Raw genomic sequence first — 24,248 nt, forward strand, 5'->3', positions numbered from 1 at the left:
TTTATTGACATTTAGAGACATAAAACAGATTTCGTTGGTAATTCTCCAGAGTTGCAGCCACCATCCGTGTCTTTGCTTCTGGGAGTGTTGGATGTCTGCATCCTCTGCCGTGTGCTGTGGCCTCTTTCTCCTACCTTACATCAGTACAGGGCTAAAAGGTGACATAGGGTTGGAGGATGAAATCTCAATCCACTGGTGTAAGAAAGAGGCATCAGATACTCCCAGGAGTGTTTAATGCCAAATACAATGAAGGAAATTGCAATGCTGCAATGGAGGGGACATGGGAGACATGGACCTTCTATTGTAGGGAACTTCCTTCAAAGATAGACAGATGTCTCTTTAATAACATTAGTGATATTCAATAAAAATTCCCAGGAAACATCTTAATGGCCTTTTGTTGAATCTCCTTTGTCCTAACTCCATAGATGATGGGGTTCAGCATTGGGGGGACAATCACATAGAGATTGGCTACCAGGATATGGACATAGGATGGGATACTGTTGTGAGGGATCCTGTGTGCTACGAAGGAGAAGAAGGCCGGGACATACAGTAATGTAATGACACAAAGGTGGGACACACAGGTGCTTGAAGTCTTGCGCCGGGCCTTTGAAGTGGAAAGTCTCATGACGGCCTGAACAATGGAAACATAGGACAACCCAATAAGGAATAAATCTATTACAGAAGTCAGAATAATAATGACCATACCATAGATGACGTTGATCAGTATGCTTGCGGTTGCCAGTCTAGCCATGGCCATGTGTTCGCAGTAGGTGTGTTCTATGACATTACTGCCCTGGTATGGTAACCTCCAGAGGAGAAGGATTACTGGGATCATTATAACCACACTTCTGGTCACTGAAACAGAAACAACAGTCCTAACAAAGGACAGAGTGAGCTTTGTCACGTAGGACAGAGGGTAACAGATGGCGATGTAGCGATCGTACGCCATAGCAAGCAAAATGGCCGATTCCGTCATGCAGATAGAGTGAATGAAGAATATTTGCACCAAGCAACTATTATAAGAAATTTCGTAAGAACCAAACCAAAAAATACCAAGGGTCTTCGGGACTGTGGTGGAGCTTAGAACAAGGTCTCCCACCGCCAACATGACGAGGAAGAAGTACATGGGCTGGTGAAGACTTTCATGAACTGAAATTACCACTATCAAAATGGAGTTGGCTGCTACCCCTAAAATATACATGGGACAAAATACGATGGAGAGCAGATGGTGAGAATTCTCCAGACCAGGAATTCCCATTAAGAGGAAGAAGTTAGGGTGGAAACTGGTGGAATTGGACATGTCCTGGAGAACTTCCTCTGATGAAGACTGTGACAATGGATGGTCAATCAGTGGGTGCTGAGCCTTCATTACCGACAAACCTTCAACATTATGGAGGCCAACTGAGAAAGACAAAAGAACCACAAGGTGAATATAAAAATGGCAACAACATAGGTGTGCGCAGCCTATTGTATTATATATACATACACACTGCTCAACAAATTAAAGGAACATTTTAATCAGAGTATAGCATCAAGTTAAGTAAACTCCTAGGATATTGACCTGGTCAGTTAGGTAGAAGAGGGGGTTTGGCAATCAATTTCAGCTGAAAGTGTGGAACTCCGCGCTAAGGGATATATGTATTGGATAAGTGGATTGGCTGCAGCCTCCCAGAAATATAGTCAAGGACTATATGAAAGGTGAGGAATAAATATGGGAATGGCGCTGCCTACTGGAAGAGTATGTAGAAAATGACAGGAGAAGTGTGTACAATATGTAACAAAATAAATAAATATGCACCAGGAATATTAAATATCCTCAAGGATAAATATATATCACAATAAATAAATAAAATATAAAGTGACTGAAGGTGAAAAGTGCGAACTTTATCAAGGATGCATATGAATAAATGAATCAATAAATATAGTGATCAAGTGCATAGGAACATATAAATACAAATAAGTCCAATGAAAGTGCAATGTGTACGGTATATAGCAAAAAATTACTTGAGTAAAGTGATCAGTGCAAAATAAAAATTGATGAACAAGTGCCAAAATTAAAAACTAAAACTGTGCTAAATATATCTGGTGTATCAAATATATTTTAAATAATACACATAAAATTAAATATAAATAAGATATTAGTGATCCAATATGTGACAGTAGTGACGTATATAGTCCATAAAAGTGACAGATATCCTAGTTATAAAACTGGAAACAACCCCATGGTGGGTGGTAGGTGAGGTGCTTGGTGACCCCTAAAGTAGGTAGCCCACTCACCGGAAATACCCACCCCACACAGGGGTAAAGAGCGGGTATATGTATATTGGAAGTATTCCCTCTGATGGCTCCTGATCCTCTCCAGGGGGTCCTAGGATAGGGGTGTGCCAGGAGTGCCCAGTAGGGCTCCAGAATGGTTCCTATAGAATAGCCCAGATCTCCAGGGGGTCTGCACTCTTACAGGGTATGTACTCCAATATCAGCCAGATTAGTGGGACAGGGTGTGTGCAGATGGATCATATAAGGCAAGAAAAGAGGCCAATAGTGTGTGTAGCGGAGTAGCAGTATTATCCACAATATCTCCCCTGGTAGTCAGGCACAGCATACAATAATCCTGGTAGCGTATAATATTCCAACCCTCCAATAACCAGATGACACCTAGCTTGAAGGTCAACTAACTCTTTTATTCACAGGACTTGTATTTTAAAACAAGATACTTATACGGGGTCTCCACAGAGGGGCAGCAGGGGTTTCCAATACACATTCATGAGCCAGCAGCTAACACAATACAAAATCCTACAGGTACTGCACGGGTTACATTTACACATACAATACACACATAATACAGTTGGACAATCATTCCTGACAGAATACTCTGTAAGTGGCGATGTTTGCCACAGTGTGATACTGTATGAGCCTTTAATTCCCATAAAAACATATATTAGGGTACTCACAATATCCAAATGTAAAACGAGCGTTGTACAGGTGTATGGAACACAATGCGTTCCACCCGAATGCCGGAACCGGAAGTGATGCGACGGCGCTGTACGCGTTTCGTCATCCAACGTCTTCAGCAGCGTTGAACGTCGGGAAGATAAGAACGTCGGGAAGATGAGAATGTCGGGAAGATGAGGAGAACAAGATGAGAACGTTGGGAAGATGAGAACGTTAGAAAGATGAGAGCATTGGGAAGATGAGAACGTTGGTAAGATGAGAACATTGGGAAGACGAGAATGTTGGGAGATCAGACCATTGGGAAGATGAGAGCGTTGGGAAGATGAGAACATTGGGAAGATGAGATCATTGGGAAGATGAGAATGTTGGGAAGATAAGAACGTCGGGAAGATGAGAATGTCGGGAAGATGAGGAGAACAAGATGAGAACGTTGGGAAGATGAGAACGTTGGGACGATGAGAACGTTGGTAAGATGAGAACATTGGGAAGACGAGAATGTTGGGAGATCAGACCATTCGAAAGATGAGAGCGTTGGAAAGATGAGAACGTTGGGAAGATGAAAACGTTGGGAAGATAAGAACGTTGGGAAGATGAGAACTTTGATATCATTGTTTTTAGATTTCAGTTTAGTGCGCAGGAAGCTACAAGAACATTGGAATTGTTGTTGGATCCGCAGGTATATAGATGCCACATGTAAGGAATAAAAAACTGCAATACATTACATTTATATTCTTAGGTTTATATATACGTCAAGCTAAGCTCAGATTAGACATGAGAATACCATAATTTACCTGAGATGTATGGAGGAGATGGGAAGGGTCCAGGATGGAAAAATGGAAGGTTTGGGATAGACAGAGGGAAGGTTTCTGGGATGGACAGAGAAAGGGTTCTGGTTGGATAGATTGGCTGGAAAGGTTCAGATTGAACAGATGGAAGGGTTTGGAATGGACAGATGGAAGGGTCCAGGATAGACAGATAGAAGGGCTTAGGATGGACAGATGGAAGGGTTTGGAATGGACAGATGGAAGGGTCCAGGATAGACAGATAGAAGGGCTTAGGATGGACAGATGGAAGGGTTCAGGATGGATGGAAGGAAAGAATCAAGATGGAGAGATGAACGGGATGAGGATGGACAGACAGGACAGAAGGAATCAGGATGGACAGAAAGAAAGGTTGTGGATATATGGAAGGAAGGGATCAGGATGGACAGCTGGAAGAGATCAGCAAGGACAGACAGAAAGGGTTCAGAATGGTCAGACAGAAGGGTTCAGGGTGGAGAGATGGAATGATCCGGGATGGACAGACAGAAGGGATTAAGATGGACAGGGGGAAGGGTTCGGCAATAAACAGACAGAAGGATTCAGGATGGACAGATGAAAGGGTTCAGGATGGACAGACAGAAGGGATCAGGATTGACAGTTGAAAGCGTTCCGTATATACAGATGGAAAGGTTCCGGATGGGCAGATGGAAGAGTACAAAATGGAAAGAGACAGAATGGTTCAGGATGGAGAGACAGGAAGGATCAGGATGGACAGTTGAAGGGGTTCAGTATAGATTGATGGAAAGGGTTCTGTATAGACAGATTGAAAGGTTCAGGATGGACAGATAGGAAAATTCAGGATGGACAGACGAAGAAGTTCAGTATAGTCTGATGGAAAGGTTCAGGATGGACAGGAAGGATCAGGATGGACAGACGAAGGGGTTCAGTATAGACAGATGGAAAGGTTCAGGATGGACAGAAGGAAGGGTCAGGATAGACAGATGGAAAGGTTCAGGATGGACAGAAGGAAGGGTCAGGATGGACAGATGGAAAGGTTCAGGATGGACAGAAGGAAGGGTCAGGATGGACAGATGGAAAGGTTCAGGATGGACAGAAGGAAGGGTCAGGATGGACAAACTGTAGGGTTTGGGATGGACAGACAGGAGGGATTAGGATAGACAGGGGGAAGGGTTTGGTGGTGTCCAGATTCTGCAGCATGTTCTGACTTCCATCCACAACCATCCAGTCCGGGATCTCTTCTGATCAGAGTGCAGCTCCATTTATATCTCCTCTCCCCATCCTCAGGGACATTCATTTGCTGAGCTTTGTCTCGGGAGATCTGAGATGACTTCAGAAGTAAATTCCGGTTTAATTAATAACCACACACAGAGCGTAATACCCGGGGATCACATCTCAGGGAATTCACTGCCAACTCTAATCATCCCAATATAGAAGAATCTATAAACCACCATAATAATAATGAGGACAATGAATGGTATGGACATCACACTTTGACATTCCACTGATATAAATGAATGAATATATATAACGAGACTTAGGTTTTATAAGATGGGAGTTTTCTATGTAAAAGATACGGCTGTTACGTTTTTCAGTAGATACAAAAACGGAATTACGAAGAGTTCTCTAATATCATTCTCTCTGCAGGAACTCATCCCGAGGTTTCCTCTGAATAATATTGGGATGTGGGCAGATCTCACATGGTGGTGGTATTATCTGTATGTACAATAAGGCATTTTTCACTTCCATAACAAGAGAAGCAATATGCAGACCTTACAGGGGGGAGCATGCTTGAGGCGGGCTCTTTAACCCCCTCCCACCTGGCCTATTATAATAATACTGCTGGGCGGGAGCACAGCTACCCCGGGTGGAGGTCAAACGATGTCCTCCCAATCACGCACTCTTGTATTCCCTAGGGGCCATGCAACAGCGTGCTCTGTGACCAGCTGTGTCCAGCGGATCATTGTACTGGGTTGCTGTGTGCAGTTCTGGTACCATGTGTGACCAATCACAGTGATCATGTGTCAGCTGAAACAATGGCTTTCATTCATAGCCATTGTGTACTGTTGTGATTATCTCTGTGATTAGTCACAGTGATCACATGATACAGGGCCAATCAAAAATGTAATTTGGGTACAGTGTTGCATGGCTGAGTTATTGTCATTCAAAAAGTGAGGGCGCTGAGAGCTTGAACATTGGCCTGGGCAGGAAGGGGTGGAAGTGCCCAGTATTGAAGTGGCTGAAATAACAAAGCCTCTCATTAGGATTTGGAGCAGGGTGCAAGGGCGAAAAGGATGGACTAATCCAAATGCAGGATGAACTAAAAGCAGACACCAGGTGCCATCCTTACACTGCCCCTTTGCATCAGGAATCTTTCCCTATACAAGGCCTAGCTCTCCTTAGCCAGTGCATGCACTGTTCCTATCTAGGTACTCCCAGTATGGGCCAGCAGGGGGCGTATAAAGCCTTCCTGGTTCCAAAATGGCTGCCTAAATCTCAAGAGAACCCAGTGTTTAATCGGACACTGGTTCCCCAAAGATGGCTGCTGGGAGTCCAGTACAGAGGACTAGTCAGTCCTCTGTTTGGTTTCCTTAGAACAGAGGTGAGAAGCAATCATGTTATCGCTGTGACTTCTGGGTCCAATCAGGAAGTGGGTGGGTGATCTGCAGAACGTTGCCACCCTCACAATGCTGGGTGGTATTATCCCATGACAGTGGCAGCTGCCGCACAACAGCGCCCTCCTACAGGCTTGCAGAATAAGCTCAGGAATGTAGAGATCAATATTTTATTTTTGGTTTTGGTTGCAGGTCTGTGATTTGTCACCGGCCTATAATAAATCCCAGATGAGTGATCTCTGTGGTTGAAGAAACTGTAACTTCTCCACCTGTGTGTTACATAACTGATGGAGATTGGACCGGCTTCCCAAAGCTGGAGAACGATTCTTCTTGAGGCGTAATAAGCCATATAAAATGCTCAGAGGCCATTTTGGGATGTTTGTAGTGTTTGAGGACAACAGGAATAAACTAGATTTGTTTCAGGCCCATTTCACACCTATATGGTCCAGTAACATGCGGCAAAACACGTCTATGCATACATTACTGCAATGCATGGTGACCCACTTTCAGGGGTACAATGTGCTTGGTACTTTGCTTTTTGAATGGGACCCCAACTCACCCTGAAAATCCAACCAAATGCATTTGGTTAATGGAAAGATGAATACTTTTACCAAGGTTCAGCGTTATAAGTGGTGTACCCCAAGGTTCAGTGTTAGTGGTGTACCCCAAGGTTCAGTGTTATAAGTGGTGTGCCTAATGGTTCATTGTTTGTGGTGTACCCCAAGGTTCAGTGTTAGTGGTGTACCCCAAGGTTCAGTGTTAGTGGTGTACCCCAAGGTTCAGTGTTAGTGGTGTACCCCAAGGTTCAGTGTTAGTGGTGTGCCCCAAGGTTCAATGTTAGTGGTGTACCCCAAGGTTCATTGTTAGTGGTGTGCCCCAAGGTTCAGTGTTAGTGGTGTACCCCAAGGTTCAGTGTTAGTGGTGTGCCCCAAGGTTCAGTGTTAGTGGTGTACCCAGAGGTTCATTGTTAGTGGTGTACCCCAAGGTTCAGTGTTAGTGGTGTACCCCAAGGTTCATTGTTAGTGGTGTACCCCAAGGTTCAGTGTTAGTGGTGTGCCCCAAGGTTCAGTGTTAGTGGTGTACCCCAAGGTACATTGTTAGTGGTGTACCCCAAGGTTCAGTGTTAGTGGTGTGCCCCAAGGTTCAGTGTTAGTGGTGTACCCCAAGGTTCAGTGTTAGTGGTGTGCCCCAAGGTTCAGTGTTAGTGGTGTACCCCAAGGTTCAGTGTTAGTGGTGTGCCCCAAGGTTCAGTGTTAGTGGTGTGCCCCAAGGTTCAGTGTTAGTGGTGTGCCCCAAGGTTCAGTGTTATAAGTGGTGTGCCCCAAGGTTCAGTGTTAGTGGTGTGCCCCAAGGTTCATTGTTAGTGGTGTGCCCCAAGGTTCATTGTTTGTGGTGTACCCCAAGGTTCAGTGTTTTTAAAGATTTACTCCACGGTTCTTTTTTAGTGGTTTACCCCAAGGTTCAGTGTTAGTGATGTACCCCAAAGTTCAGTGTTTTTAAAGGTGTACCCCAAGGTTCAGTGTTAGTGGTATACCCTAAGGTTCAATGTTAGTGGTGTACCCCACGGTTCAGTGTTTTTAAAGGTGTAGCCTATGGTTCAGCATTAGTGGTGCGCTCTGAGTTTCAGTGTTAGTTGTACCACATTGTTCAGCATTAGTGATACACCTTAAAGCCTCGTACACACGGCCCCAATGTCAGGCGACATCAGCCGGTTCAATAAAAGCCAGCTGATATTTGGCCCGTGTGTATAACACAGCATGCTGGAAAACCAGCAGCCAAACGGCTCCCTATCAGCGCTCTCAGCCAATGGCCGAGAGGGCTGATCAGAGTGTTTTGGTGGGGGGCTGCCCCCCTGTCTGAACACAACAGCTGAGCAGGGGAGATCACTGTACTAAGGTCGGATTGTTAGTACTGCGGCTCACACCAGAGCTGTCAGTTTGTTTTTTGTTCAACCCAAAAAACTAGCAGTGTGTACCAGGGATAAGGTTCAATGGTATTAGTGGTGTACTGCAAGGTTCAGTATTAGAGCTCTACTCCAAGATTAAGTGTTGGGTCCCTCACTTTTAAACCCATTTATAAACTATATACATGGGTCATACATTCTAGAATGGGAATAGCTGGGGGAGTCAGTGGTGGAGAAAGATCTGTGTGTTCTGGTAGATAATAGACTTGTTAATCAGGGGCGTAACTACAGGGGTTGCAGGGGTTGCGATTGCAACCGGGCCCAATGCTCCAGGGGGCCCAGAATTGGATAGGAGGGGCGGTGGGGGCAGCATGTAGAGAAATCACTGTCCTCCTTTCTCCTCCTGTAGCTGCAGAAAGAAAATGGAGGAGATTGGTTCCTCTGTATGCTACCCCCCGCCACTCCTCCTATCCAGTTCACTTGTGTTCGGCTGTCTCTGGGCCCCTGTGTGCTCCCCTGGTCCCCCCCCCCCCCCACTGTGATCCCTCCCCTTTCCTGCCGGCTGCTGCAGGGGATGTGTAACAATAGAGAACCAGGAAGGGGTCGGTAAATATGTAATTTTACAGCTCCTTGCTTCTCTAAATGGGCAGAGTCATAGTCAGTGACATTGTAAAAAAAAAAAAATAAAATGATAAAAATAAAAATAATAATAAATACCAAAAAATAAAAACTACTGACACCAGTGGGTGAACTTTCAGGATCGCAAAGGTCACACTTGCAACCGGGCCCTGGCATTCCACCACCGTGGGGAGGCCCCAAGATGGCAGGAAGGGGGCCCACTGTAAAACTTGTGAAAGGGACCCGCTGTGGGACCGCAATAAAGGCCCCCGCAAGCGGAGTAAAGGGCCCCAGGATCAGTGGGAAGAGCCCGGGGCTTGAAGGGAAGGGCCCCGGCCAGGGGTCCGGGGGGGCCCTTCATGGTTTCTTGCACCGGGGCCCTGAAGGTTCTAGTTACGCCTCTGTTGTTAATCATACATTATAACAGGAGAACAGCTTGGGGAGTCAATGGTGGAGAAGGATCTGGGTGTCCTGGTGGATCAAAGACTTGTTAATCATACATTATAGGAGGAGAACAGCTTGGGGAGTCGATAATGGAGAAAGATCTGGGTGTTCTTTTTTTTTTTTTTTTTTTTGAAATTGTGGAATGATTTTTAACTCCATAACTTACAAACGTACTTCTAGAAAGGGTCAGTCCCACTCGAAAGACCCATGGAGAGCTACAGATTTGAAGAAAGCTATTAATGTTTAGGTTTTGTATTTAAGTCCACATGGAGGCCCACCCAACAAGCCCTTGATATTTGTTCATCAGTTAGTGGGACAAGTTAAAGTCTTTCCTGGAGGGGCTCATTCACTTTTTAAGTCTTAACTTTGACCTTTACCAGTTCTCCTGAGTCTCCATGGGTCTTCTGGTGCCTTACCAGGACTGAGCTCTGGCTAAAACACCGTCCACATTTCGTACACCGAAAAGGTTTTTCCCCCGTGTGAACCCTCATATGGGTGACCAGGTTGGAGTTTTTGATAAAGCATTTTCCGCATTCGGAACACATGAAGGGTTTTTCCCCGGTGTGAACTCTCTGGTGGATGACGAGGTTGGCGTTCTTCAGGAAACTCTTCCCGCAGTCAGGGCAGCTGAATGGCTTGTAGCCGGCGTGGATCTTCTGATGTGCTGCCAACCGGGAGCTGTTGATAAAGCGTTTGCCACATTCGGAGCATGGATATGGTTTCTCCTTCATGTGGTTCTTCTGGTGGTGGTACAAGTTGGCTCTCTGGATGAAGCTCTTGCCACAGTCGGGGCAAACAAAGGGCTTCTCTCCTTTGTGGATTTTCTGATGTTCCACCATGCTTCCCTTCTGGCTGAAACATTTGCCACATTCGGAGCACTGGTATGGTTTCTCTCCGGTGTGAATCCTCTGGTGGTTGATGAAGACAGACCTGAAGTTAAAGTGCTTTCCGCAGTAGGCACAGGTGAATGGTCTCACTGCTGAGTGCTTAGTCCTTCGTTTTATGATCTCCCTACCTCCCCGAGCACGGTTTGGCAGCTTTAGTTGACATGTAGCCTTATCTCCTTTGGAGACCACAATGTTGACATGTTGGCTGCTTGTGGTTGTTTCATAAGACCCATCACTTCTGATCTCATCACCCATTTTATGACCTGTGCTGATCTCTAGGAACTTCCTCCTCCTTAATCTTCATGTAAAGGTCTTCTTGATCATCAAGGTGTTCGACCACCACAATGTTTAAGTCCTCCATCTCATCAGACTCATTCTTGCCCTCTTCCTTCTCTTTATCGTTTTGAGGGATCTTATGATGTTCCAGATTGAAATTGTGGGAATACCGAGGACGGAGACATCTCTGTGATGAGTTTCTGTTACCAGGTCCATCCAGTGATGTGAGGGGCCGCTTCTCCATCATGAGATCCTTGTGTCCTTCTATATACTCCCACTCTTCCATGGAGAAATAGACAGTGACATCCTGACACCTTATAGGAACCTCTCCTGTCAGCAGCTCAATGATCTTCTGGGTGACTTCTAGGATCTTCTTCACAATGTTTCTCTCGGGTGTCAGGGTGGGAGGTGGAGCATCTATGATAGGGCACTGGATCTTACCTCCCGGTCAGGTCTGTGTTTTATTAATAGAGATAAGAGTGATGCCATGTGACCTCCCAGAATCCTCCTCACCTCTCCGGTCAGCTCTGTGTTATCTCCGGTCAGCAGGTAGATGATCTCCAGGGTAAGCTGTAATATCTTCTCAGTTCCGGGAATTCCCCCGTCTGTGGTCATCTTCAAGGAGTCTCCAAAGGTGTGTTGGGTATTTCTTTATTCTGTTTTCTGCTGCCATCTCTCCCCAGCATGCTGGCTGCACCAGCTGTGGGTGTTCTATTGTTACTGGCTGCTGGAAGATTTTTTCTTGCTGCTGGGGTGACTTTTTGTTTAGGGGTCCATTGTTGCTGGGGGGGGGGTCTATTGTTGCTGGGGAGGGAGTCAATTGCTGCTGGCTGTGGGGGATCTATTTTACTACTTTTCTTGCTATTATCAACAAATTCCATACAAATTACTTAGCACCACAAAATGATACTTGCCTCTGCATTGTCTTAAAGGGGTGCTACTGGGAGGTGGGTAGTAGTGATTGACCGATATCGTTTTTTTTAATGCCGATATCGGCCGATATTTTTGAAACATTTTTTTCCCCAAAGGTACTCCTTGTGGAGGGATCTGGGGGTCGAAAAGACCCCAAACCCCTCCTCGGCACTGAAAAGCATTCAAGTTTGGCTGTTTTGAATGCTGTCAGTTTTTTAATTCGGCGCCGAGTACATGGAAGTGAGGTCATGACATCACTTCTGAGTCTTTTACACGGAGACCTGATGTGAACCAAATGCGGCTTTGATCGGGTCTTCTCTTTGGCGGCGGTGGAGGTAGGATGTCCGGGTCTCCCGGTGGGACAGCAGACCTGGGCAAGCTGCAGAAGGCGGCGGGAGGGGACGTCCCCTCCCGCTTCTTGTTGTTGGAGATACAACAACTTTAAAGCTTAGCCTATTACAGATTAACTGCAGTTCACAAATAGGACACTGGGTGTCGCTAATGCTCAGTGATATGCTATGCATTTTCTATGATGTGTTGTAATTTCCTGTACACTGTACTGAACTTGTTGGTTATCTCTTCCTGTTCTGTTGTTCTTATTACAATGAGGTGACATCTTTGATTTCTGTTATATGTTCCAATAAAGAAGCCAGTTCCTGTTTACTCCACAATGTCTGATCTGAATGGACTCCGCTGCACCCAGTGATCGCACTCTGCAACACTTGTAATGACAGCCGAGTGGCTTCTCAGCTGCATCGGTTGTCATTACAAGTCAGCCAACCCTCGGCTATGGACGCCGGTACCGGGGTGATGCCTCAAGCTGCAGGAATCACTCCAGTACAGCACTTTCCGAAATATCAGCAATACCGGTAACCTCTGGGGGTGATTCCGATATATCGGGGAAAGTGCATCCCTAATGGGTAGGTGGTGGAACCAAGGCACGGTGCTCGGAGGTGTGTAGGGGCGGAGACAAGAAGTGACTCAGAAGGTTCCTGCACCTATTCTCTGAGAAAAAAAGCCCTGGATGTTACTATCCTGGTATGGCAACCGCCAAGCAAGGAGAACTAAGGGGGTTATTATAATGAGGCTTCTGATCACTGAAACAGAAACAACAGTCCTAACAAAGGACAGAGTGAGCTTTGTCACATAGGACAGAGGGTAACAGATGGTGATGTAGCGATCGTACGCCATAGCAAGCAAAATGGCCGATTCCGTCACGCAGATAAAGTGAATGAAGAATATTTGCACCAAGCAACTATTATAAGAAATTTCATGAGAACCAAACCAAAAAATACAGAGGGTCTTCGGAAATGTGGTGGAGCTTAGAACAAGGTCTCCAACCGCCAACATGACGAGGAAGAAGTACATGGGCTGGTGAAGACTTTCATGAACTGAGATTACTGCTATCAAGATGGAGTTGGCTGCTACCCCTAAACATCCCCCAGTCATCCCTACTAGCACAAATTCACCCACCCCCCCCAAAAAAAAAAATCACCCCTCCTTGCACTAGTCTGCATTATTGCCCCTACGCAAACATTTCCCCTCCTCCCAGTACAAATCCAACCCCCCCTCCAAATCTGTGCCTCCTCCATCCCTCACATCCCCCCAGCACAAATGAACCCCCTCCAAAAAAAACACCCCTCCTACACAAATCCTCCTCCCCCCCAAATTTCCCATTTGAGTACTCATTCCCCCCCCTACCCAAAATCCCCCTCCTAGAACAAATATCCCCCCCCAGCACAAACATTCCCCAATCATCCCTACTAGCATAAATGCCCCCCACCCACCCCACCCGTTGCCAAAAAAAAGATTCTCCTGCTAGCACAAATCTCACCTCTTCTTGCACAGACCCCCCCAAATCAACCCTCTTAGCACAAATTCTCTTCTTCCATCCCCCTCCAAACACAAATCTCCCTGAATCATCGCTCCTAGCACACACACACCCAAATTCCCCCTCCTCCCAGTAAAAATCCGCCCCCCTGCTGAAATCCCTCCCCCTCCTAGCACAAATCTCTGCTTCTTCCACCCCCAAATCCCCCCAGCACAAATGCACCCCCCACCAAAAAAAATTATCACTTCAATACAAATCCTCCACCCCTCAAATGTCCCCTCCAAGTACTCATTCTCTCCCCCCCCTACCAAAAATCCCCTTCCTAGAACAAATATTCCCCTCAGCACAAACATCCCTCAATCACCTCTACTAGCACAAATCCCCCCCCCCCAAAACAAAAAAAAATCACCCCTCCTAGCACTAATCTGCATTATTGGCCCTAACCAAAAATGTTCCCTCCACCCAGTACAAGTCAACCCCCCCCCCCCCAATCTCTGCCTCCTCCATCCCCCATATCCCCCCAGCACAAATGAACCCCCTCCAAAAAAAACACCCCTCCTACACAAATCCTCCTCCCCCCAAATTTCTCATCCGAGTACTCATTCCCCCCCCCTACCCAAAATCCCCCTCCTAGAACAAATATCCCCCCCAGCACAAACATTCCCCAATCATCCCTACTAGCATAAACTTCAGCATCTACATGGAGGTAAATGGAGAGATTGGTTCCTCTATATACTGCCCCCCCGACACTCCTCTGACCCATCTGCTGCGTCCTTGTTCTCTCCAGCCTCATGTAAACTTTTAACCACTTTAGCCCCCCCCCCCCCCCGGAGGATTTGGCTGCTCAATGACCAGGGCCTATTTTGCGATTCGGCACTGCGTGACTTTAATGGACAATTGCGCGGTCGTGCGACGCTGTACCCAAACAAAATTGACGTCCTTTTTTTCCACAAACAGAGCTTTCTTTTGGTGGTATTTGATCACCTCTGCGATTTTTATTTTTTTTTGCGCTATAAACAAAAAAAGAGCGACAATTCTGAAAAAAATAACAATATTTTTCACATTTTTTTATATGAAATTCCCCCCCAAAAAAATGTAAAAATCAAAATTTTTTAACATTTTTTGCCAATTTGTTTTCTGCTAAATAAAGTGGGTACGGAAAGTATTCAGACCCCCTTAAATTTTTCACTCTTTGTTATATTGCAGCCATTTGCTAAAATCATTTAAGTTCATTCTTCTTCCTCATGAATGTACACATAGCACCCCATACTGACAGAAAAACACAGAATTGTTGACATTGTTGCAGATTTATTAAAAAAGAAAAACTGAAATATCACATGGTCCTAAGTATTCAGACCCTTTGCTGTGACACTCATATATTTAACTCAGGTGCTTTCCATTTCTTCTGATCATCCTTGAGATGGTTCTACACCTTCATTTGAGTCCAGCTGTGTTTGATTATACTGATTGGACTTGATTAGGAAAGCCACACACCTGTCTATATAAGACCTTCCAGATCACAATGCATGTCAGAGCAAATGAGAATCATGAGGTCAAAGGAACTGCATGAAGAGCTCAGAGACAGAATTGTGGCAAGGCACAGATCTGGCCAAGGTTACAAAAAGATTTCTGCTGCACTTAAGGTTCCTAAGAGCACAGTGGCCTCCATAATCCTCAAATCGTATGATCTCTGTTCTTACATCAGGGAGAATGACAGGCGGCTTTGTTTTCATCAGCCGCCTGCCTTTCTCCCTCTCCACTGGGAGATTGTGTTGGAGATACAACAACTTTAAAGCTTAGCCTATTACAGATTAACTGCAGTTCATAAATAGGACACTAGATGTCGCTAATGCTCAGTGATATGCTTTGCATTTCTATGATGTGTTGTAATATTCTGTACACTGTACTGAACTTGTTGGTTATCTCTTCCTGCCTGTTGTTCTTATTACAATGAGGTGACATCTTTGCTTTCTGTGTTATGTTCCAATAAAGAAGCCAGTCCCTGTTTACTCCACAATGTCTGATCTGAATGGACTCCGCTGCACCCAGTGATCGCACTCTGAAACAGATCGCGAGTGACCGGCAGACATCGGAGCCGCTGGCCACACGCGCGGACTTGTTAGGGAACGAGTGGGAGGGGGAGCACGCCTCCGGCGGCGCGCGCTCGCCCCTTAGAGGCTCACAGGCTAGCGACGTAGTCCTACGTCACTTTGCTTGTACGGGGCTGACCGCCGCAGTAAATAGTCGTGCGGCGGTCAGCAAGCGGTTAACAATACATGGAAGAATTCCTCCCATCAATGTTACAAAGCGTGTGATTTTTCTATGAGGAAGTCATTCCACTTATTACGACCCTCCAGAGTCATCAGGTAATGGTCCTGTTCACTTCGTTTTTCTTTGGGAAGATAGAATCAGATTTCAGAATAACGAAGAAGACTCCCGTAGAAAAACTCAATCAGGAAACATCAACACAAGAAAAATAAACACCGACATGAATGACTTCAGACAATTACTGGAAGAGGAACCATAAAAGTGCGAGTAACACCTAATTATGTGTCCAAAACAGATCTCTGCGTGGAAGAGGAACAATGTCATATTCTCCGACAAACACATAGAACACCGGGACTAAAGGCTGGAAATCGGTGTTTGTACAGTGAGGGAAAAAAGTATTTGAACCCCTCTTGATTTTGTACGTTTGCCCACTGACAAAGAAATGATCAGTCTAGAATTTTATTGGTCGCTTTATTTTAACAGTGAGAGACAGAACAACAAAAATATCCATAAAAATCACATTTCAAAAAAGTTATATATACTGTATACAGGGCTTTTTTTCAGCGGGAACGCGGGGGAACGCATTTCCGGCACCTCCAGCACTGAATGTATGCCATGGCAAGGGGTGCTGGAGGGTCTACTGATGCTGGCTGCTGGGGGGTCTATTGTTGCTGGAGGGGATATATTTTTGCATGGCAATCTATTGTTGCTGGTGGAGTATCTTTTGATACTGGGGGTTAATTGTTGCTGGAAGGAATCAACTGTTTAGTGAGGAGTCTACAGTTTCTGGCTGGAAGGAATCAACTGTTTAGTGAGGAGTCTACAGTTTCTGGCTGCTAGAGAGTTTATTGATGCTGGCTGCTGGGAGATGGTTTGCTGCTGCTGGGGGTCTATTTCTGCTGGGGGGGATCTATTGCTACTGGCTGTGGGGGGGGGGGGGGGTTCTATTTTATTGCTTTTCATGTTGTCATAATCAAATTCCATACATTCCACTACAAAATTATACTTGGCTCTATATTTTCTAAAAGGGGCTGTACTAGAAGCTGGGTAAGGGGTGGAACCAAGGGTCGGTGCTCAGAGGTGGGTATGGGTGGAACCAAGGGTTAATGCTCAGAGGTGGGTAGGGGTGGAGACACAAAGTAACTTAGAAGGGGGAGTTCCTGCACCTATTCTCTGAGAAAAAAAAGCCCTGAATGTATATATAAGTATTTGACGCCTTCGCAAAACATGACTTAGTAGTTGGTGGAGGAACCCTTGTTGGAAGCACAGAGGTCAGACGTTTCTTGTAGTTGGCCACCAGGTTTGCACACATCTCAGGAGAAATTTTGTCCCTCTTCACTTTGCAGATCCTCTCCAATAGGGATAATCGAACGGTTCGGGTCGATCATCGGTTCGGCCGAATGTAGAACTTTTTGCCCAAAAAGTTCGGAATTCGGCAACCAGAACCGACCAAAATGCAATGAGACAGGAAATGGGCTTTAAAAGCCAGTGATTGGACAAGAACCATTAGCAAAAGCCAATTGAGGGGGCAGGAGAATGCTAGGCATGTGATTGGAGTGACTAGGGGGTCCCTAGACCAATCATTAGTGAATACGCCCCCCAGTATATAAGATAGCCCCCGCCAAATTCCTAGCATTGTAATACAGGGACATGGAAGAGAGTGGAAGCAGTTCGTGGACTTCTGCTACAAAGTGTCATTTAGCATTTATTAGTGTGAGGAAAGGGATATCTAGTGTAGATAGGGTGCTATTTTACACTTTAGTTAGCTTTAATTATTCAGTTTCTGTAGGGAAAGTATTAAGTGCCAGGGTGACCGTAGTGTAGTGTAGGGTGAACTGACAGTGACTGCTATGGCAGGGTGACCAAACCCTTCCATATCAGGGTGACCGCTATAGAGAAAAGATCGTTTCTCTGAAGTCACTTTCGCTGCAGTAATATGGCTTCGCCCCAGTCAGCATTCTTTTTGGCTGCAGGCGTCTATAGGGATTTTTTGAGCACATGTTTGGAGTCAGGCATGACATCTGAACATGTGTATAGGGGGTATATATACACACCCATGTATGTATATATACACCTGCACTTATATAGGTGTGAAAGGAGCAGAAAACACTACTTGCGCTAATGAAATAATTAACACCAATATAGTTACGCTCCTATCACACCTATATATGTCTAAGTGTAAAATACATATAAGTGTGTGTGTATATATACCACTATACACAAGTTCAGATGTTTTGCCTGCCTCCAAAGAACCCAAAAAAATGCCAAAAAACGCTAGCCCCCCCAAAAAAAAAAAAAACGCCCAGGTGTGTTGTTGCAGGCATTTTTTGGGGGTTTTTGGAGGCAGGCAAAACATCTGAACTTGAGTATACGGGTATATATACACACATACTTATATGTATATATACACCTAGACATATATAGGTGTGATAGTAGCAGAAATATATGCTTGTGCTAATGAAATAATTAACACTAATATAGTTACGTCCTATCACACCTATATATGTCTAAGTGTAAAATACATATAACATGTGTGTATATATACCACTATACACAAGTTCAGATGTTTTGCCTGCCTCCAAAAACCCCCAAAAAAATGCCTGCAACAACACACCTGGGCGTTTTTTTTTTTGGCACTAGCGTTTTTTTGGCATTTTTTGGGGTTCTTTGGAGGCAGGCAAAACACCTGAACTTGTGTATAGTGGTATATATACACACATACTTATATGTATTTTACACTTAGACATATATAGGTGTGATAGGAGCGGAGCCATATTAGTGTAAATGATTTCATTAGCGCAAGCATTTATTTCTGCTACTATCACACCTATATATGTCTAGGTGTATATATGCATATAAGTATGTGTGTATATATACCCATATACACAAGTTCAGATGTTTTGCCTACCTGAAAAGACCCCAAAAAATGCCCAAAAAAATGCTTGCTACTAAACTGGCAAGGTGTGAAAAGAGAGAAGCCACTAACCTGTTCTATAAGTGACAAAATACAAACAATCTTTTTTTTTTTTTATGGTTCTGGACATGCTACAGAGCTGAAACTTCACAGGTACACTTTTTAGACCCCCCAGATACTAAATCCAAAGAATTTTTTTTTTTTTTCAATAATTGGCTCTCTATCAGTACTCATCAGTGCTGCCAATCAGTGCCTATCAGTGTTGCCTATCAGTGCCAACCAGTGCCCATCAGTGCTGCCAATAAGTTCTGCCTATCATTGACAATCACTACCCATTAGTGCTGCCTATCAGTGCCAATCCATGCCCATCAGTGATGGCTATAAGTGCTGCCAATCAGTGTCCATCAGTGCTCATTAGTGCTGCAAATCATTGCCCATTAATGCTGCCAATCAGTGCTGCCTATCAGTGCCGTCAATTAGTGTTCATCAGTGCTGCCAAACATTACGTGTAGCAGTGCCAATCAGTGCTGCCTATTAGTGCCAGCTATTAGCGCCCATCAGTGCCAGCTGTCAGTGCCCATCAGTGCTTACAATCAGTGCCTCATCAGTGCTGCCTATCAGTGCTATCAATACTGCCCATCAGTGCTGCCAATAAGTGCTGCCTATCAGTGCACTGAGTACAGGGTCAAGGGATACAAGAGGTAATAACTGTGGGGGATGGGCCGATGGAGAAAATAAGAGTAAAGTTGTTAGGTGGGGCCAGATAGGTTTCTCTGAAGAGATGAGTTTTCAGGGATCGTCTGAAAGTGGACAAAGTAGGAGATAATCGGACAGATGGGGGTAGAGCATTCCAGAGGATGGGAGAGGCTCGGGAGAAGTCCTGGAGGCGAGCATGGGAAGTGGTTACAAGGAAGCTAGAGAGCAGGAGGTCCTGGGAGGAAGGAAGAGAACGAGTTGGTTGGTATTTTGAGACCAGATTAGTGATGTAGCTGGGCGCCAAGTTATGAATGGCTTTGTCAGTTATGGTTAGTAACTTGAATTTAATTTGTAGGTTGAATGGCAGCCTATGGAGGGATTGGCAAAGAGGGGTAGCAGATGCAGAGTGGTTTGTAAGGTGGATGAGCCTGGCAGCAGCGTTCATGATGGACTGAAGGGGGGGAGGAGCCTATTTAAAGGTAAGCCAATGAAAAGGGAGTTGCAGTAATCGAGACGAGAGATGATCAGGGCCTGGATTGGAAGCTTTGTGGTGTCGTTGGTTAGGAAGGGACGTATCTTGGAGATGTTGGAGATCTTGGAGATGTATCTTGGAGATGTTGCGGAGGTTGAGGCGGCAAGCTTTGGAGCAGTGGCGGCTGGTGCATTTGGGGCGCAGGGGCGCTGCCCCCCCAGCCGTCCATGCGTCCGGCCCCCTAATCTACATGCAGGACACTGGACGCATGGTGTTCAATGGGTTTTTTTTTTTTCTGAAGCACGTGATTAGAGCCAGAGGCTCTAATAGGCTTCAGAAAAGGGTGGGCTCGGGACACAGGGCACTGCGCCCTGAGCCCACCCATTTGTGTGACAATAGCAAATGAATATTTGCTATTGTCACACAGATCCTCCTCCTGGCCAATCAGGAAGCGGGTCCGAGACCCGTTTCCCGATTGGCCGAATTGCGAACCCATGCATGCCATTGGCCATGGAGGAGGAGTAGGAGGGAGGACTCGAGGACTGAGGAGAAGCCGCCACTGCATGACTCTGATCTTACGAACTGCATGACTCTGATCTTACGAAGGTACGAAGGGCTCTGTGTATGGCCTCTTGCAGGTGGCAATGCTAGGGTGTGCGGGCTGGTGTGGTCCGGGGGGGTATGGTGTGGTCCAGGCTGGTCCGTCTGCCGCCTCCCCGGGCCCATGGAGCACCAGCCGCCACTGCTTTGGAGAGTGAATGGATGTGTGGCCAAAAGGAGAGTTCAGAGTCCAGGATTACACCTGGGACCTTGGCATGGGGGGACTGATTGATAGTCTGTTGAGAGCCGTTGATTTGGGCAGATAAGTCAGGAGAAGACTACATAGAATGAATTAAACATTTTGCACACGCTATGCATGCTTTCCATTTCTAAGATGGTTGTGCTGAGCCGAGTGGCTGGAGAATGAGAGGGTGTGACTTATATTGAAGTGGGCGAGTTCAAATTTAACATGTACCCACCCACATTCACTGCCATTCCCAAAGGTTGATGGGAAATGTAGTTCCTTTTCCCGCAGAGAGGAGAGGAGATGATGTAAGCATTGCTCCTCCTTGGCAGAACGGGAGCGGCATCTTTGGAATTAGAGAGAGGACTTCCTGAAAATTAATTTCCACTCTTCTCTTCAATGGTAAGGAGTTTCCCCAAATGTAAAAACTGTTTAGTGTTTTGTGTAGGGGGGGGAGGGCAAATGGGGGATTTTTTCTGCAGATCCCGGGGGTTCTGCTTTCATTTAATTGCAAAAGAAAGTTTTACTATTTTAAATCTGCAAGATTCCTTTAATGATAATTTTGGCTTAACATTAAAAATGTAAAGATGTATTCCCAACACCCTGCCTGCTCCTCTGGTCCCTGCTTCACTTATCTTCTGTACCGATAATCTTCTACTGCCCCGTGTACCAATCCCTAACCCTGTACTGGACCGCCCTATGCAGGTATACTGCGACAGGGCGGCCCTTCTGCGCAAAATTACATACCTGTACGTCATTTTGTGCACTGGCCTGGGGCGCACACGCACATACAGCCATCAGAGACCCCACATAGTCATCAGAGACCCCGCATAGCCATCAGAGACCCCGCACAGTCATCAGAGACCCTGCACAGCCAACATAGACGCCACTTAGCCACCAGACACCCGATACAACCACCAGAGACCCCGCATAGCCACCATAGGCCCTGCATAGCCACCAGAGACTCCGCACAGTCATCCGAGACCCTGCACAGCCAACATAGACCCCACACAGCCACCAGAGACCCTGCACAGCCATCAGAGACCCCGTATAGCAACCAGAGACCCCACATAGAAACCAGAGACCCCACATAGCCACCAGAGACCCCGCATAGCCACCAGAGACCACGCACAGTCATTAGAGACCCTGCACAGCCAACATAGACCCCACACAGCCACCAGAGACCCTGCACAGCCATCAGAGACCCCACATAGCCACCAGAGACCCTGCATAGCCATCAAAGTCCCCGAATAGCAACCAGAGATCCTGCATAGCAACCAGAGACCCCACATAGTCACCAGAGACCCTGCATAGCCATCAAAGACCTTAAATAGCAACCAGAGATCCTGCATAGCTACCAGAGACCCCACATAGTCGCCAGAGACCCTGCACAGTCACTGGAGACCCTTCATAGTAACCAGAGACCCCTCATAGCAACCAGAGACCCCACATAGCAACCAGAGACCCTGTATAGCCACCAGAGACCCTGCACAGTCAACAGAGACCCTGCACAACCACCAGAGACCCCACATAGCCACCAGAGACCCCAAATAGCAACCAGAGAGCCCACATAGCATCCAGAGACCCTGCACAGTCAGTCATCAGAGACCCTGCAAAGTCACCAGAGACCTCGTACTGCCACCAGAGATCCCTCATAGCAACCACAGACCCCCTCATAGCAACCAGAGACCCTGTATAGCCACCAGAGAACCCACACAATCAACAGAGGCCCTGCACAGCCACCAGAGACCCCGCATAGCCACCAGAGACCCCAAATAGCAACCAGAGACCCCGCATAGCAACCAGAGACCCCACATAGCAACCAGAGACCCCGCATAGCAACCAGAGACCCAGCATAGCCACTAGAGACCCCACATAGCAACCAGAGACCCCGCATAGCAACCAGAGACCCCACATAGCCACCAGAGACCCCTCATAGCAACCAGAGACCCCACATAGCAACCAGTGACCCCTTATAGCCACCAGAGTCCCTGCACAGTCAACAGAGACCCTGCACAGCCACCAGAGACCCTGCATAGCACTCAGAGACCCCACATAGAAACCAGAGACCCCGCACAGTCATCAGAGACCCTGCACAGCCACCAGGGACCCGGCATAGCATCCAGAGACCCCACATAGCAACCAGTGACCCCACATAGCCACCAGAGAGCCCCTACAGTAATCAGAGACCCCGCACAGCCAACATAGACCCTGAAAAGCCACCAGAGACCCCGTACAGCCACTAGAGACCTCACATAGTCACCAGAGACCCCACATAGCCACCAGAGTCGCTTATCAGTATCCTGGTAGTTAAAGAGTTAAGCCATGAGCTTAGCGTTGTTTTTTCAGCCAGCGACTGGCTTTCATGGCTGTTGATTACCCTGATCCCTTTTACGGTACTAAGAACATGTTTTCCTTTCCTGCGGCCTCTGCTCTCTGTGGTTCCTGTGTTCTCCCATTCCTTCTGGAAGCCTGGGACCGCAGTAAGTGGTTCAGGATGCTGAGTGGGAGGAGCTCAGGGAGCATCCAATCCCTGGTAACATTCTGTGATGAGTGAACATGGAAGTGGTAAGCACTTGGCAAGTTCCAGGTTCATAACTCTCATTCCCCAGCTACTGTAGACAGGAAAGGAGTTAATCAAGCATGGTCTGTTGTTGATTAGCTTCAGTGTAGGGCAAGGAAGACAATGGAGATCTCAAACACCCATAGATGTCTCCAAAAAGAAGACCTGTCTCTTGCCAATGCTATAATGAAGTTGGCTTGTGATAGCAATAAAATGAATTGGGATGAGACTGAACTTGTTGCGTTCGGTTTGATGGTTTCGCCACAAAACCAACACAAGCTTTTTTCTGTTTCATTTCTTTATTTATCAATCTGCACATCAACTGTCCAAGATAATCACATAGAAAGGAAGTGGTGGAGACCTGGAATCAGGTGCAGTGGTGTAACTCAATTGGTTGTGCCCTTTTTATTGGTAAGCAGCTCTATAGCGCACAAAGGACCTGGCTACCCATCTGACATCCGTCCATGTAGGTTTAGGCAAAAGTTTTTGAACTTTTCAATCTGCTGCTTCTCTTTTCACTGTCCAGTCACAGGCTGGAGATAAGACCTTGAATTTTAACTTAAAACCCAACTCTGAAAAAAATTCAAAATCCTTTCTTGCAGTAAGGCTGTGTCTGTACTGAAATATGTGAAATGTTCTTATGGTCTAGGGCAGGGGGCTCCAAACTTTCTAAACTAAGGGTCAGTTTACTGTCCTTCAGATTATAGGGGGCTGCACTGTGGCCAATAGGAGTAAAACATATCCTGGTGTCCAGTGGGAGTAAACAGTGCCCCATTTAGTGTCAGTGAAGGAATAGCTCCCCATTGATGATATCAATGCAAAGAATTCTGCCCCATCGTTGCTATTAGTGTGAGGAATTGCGTCCATTTATTGGTGTCAGTGGGAGGAATAGTGCCCCATTGTTGGTGTCAGTGGGAGGAATAGTAACCCATCGTTATTGTCAATGGAAGGAGCTGTGCCCAATTCTTGATTTCTTGGTGTCAATAAAAGGATTGTTGCCCCACCACTGGTATCAGTGGGAGGAATTGTGACCTTTTGTTGATGTCAGTGGGAGGAATAGTGCCCCATCATTGATTTCATTTGAGAAAATAGTGCCCCAATATTGGTGTCAATGAAAGGAATTGTGCTCCATCGTTGGTGTCAGTGGGAGGAATAGTGCCCCATTGTTGGTGTCAGTGGGAGGAATAGTGCCCCATCATTGGTGTCAGTGGGAGGAATTGTGACCTTTTGTTGATGTCAGTGGGAGGAATAGTGCCCCATCATTGGTGTCAGTGGGAGGAATAGTGCCCCAATATTGGTGTCAATGAAAGGAATTGTGCTCCATCGTTGGTGTC

General features: G+C 46.2%; 1 protein-coding gene and 1 pseudogene across 2 annotated transcripts; both read right to left on the reverse strand.

The window, feature by feature from the left end:
* Positions 1-358: 358 nt before the first annotated feature.
* LOC309547886 (olfactory receptor 52E4-like) lies at positions 359-1,300 on the reverse strand (the record flags this gene model as incomplete). Its single annotated transcript, XM_082247888.1, has 1 exon — positions 359-1,300. The coding sequence occupies one exon, from the start codon at positions 1,298-1,300 to the stop codon at positions 359-361; it is 942 nt and encodes a 313-aa protein (XP_082104014.1).
* Positions 1,301-9,614: 8,314 nt separating this feature from the next.
* Positions 9,615-10,900, reverse strand: LOC309546043 (annotated as a pseudogene). The gene has a single exon. The product of its transcript is annotated as an uncharacterized misc_RNA (transcript).
* Between the last annotated feature and the right edge of the window lie 13,348 nt (positions 10,901-24,248).

Source organism: Pelophylax lessonae (genome assembly GCF_965119305.1).
Source record: "Pelophylax lessonae genome assembly, chromosome: 2".
Taxonomy (NCBI): domain Eukaryota; kingdom Metazoa; phylum Chordata; class Amphibia; order Anura; family Ranidae; genus Pelophylax; species Pelophylax lessonae.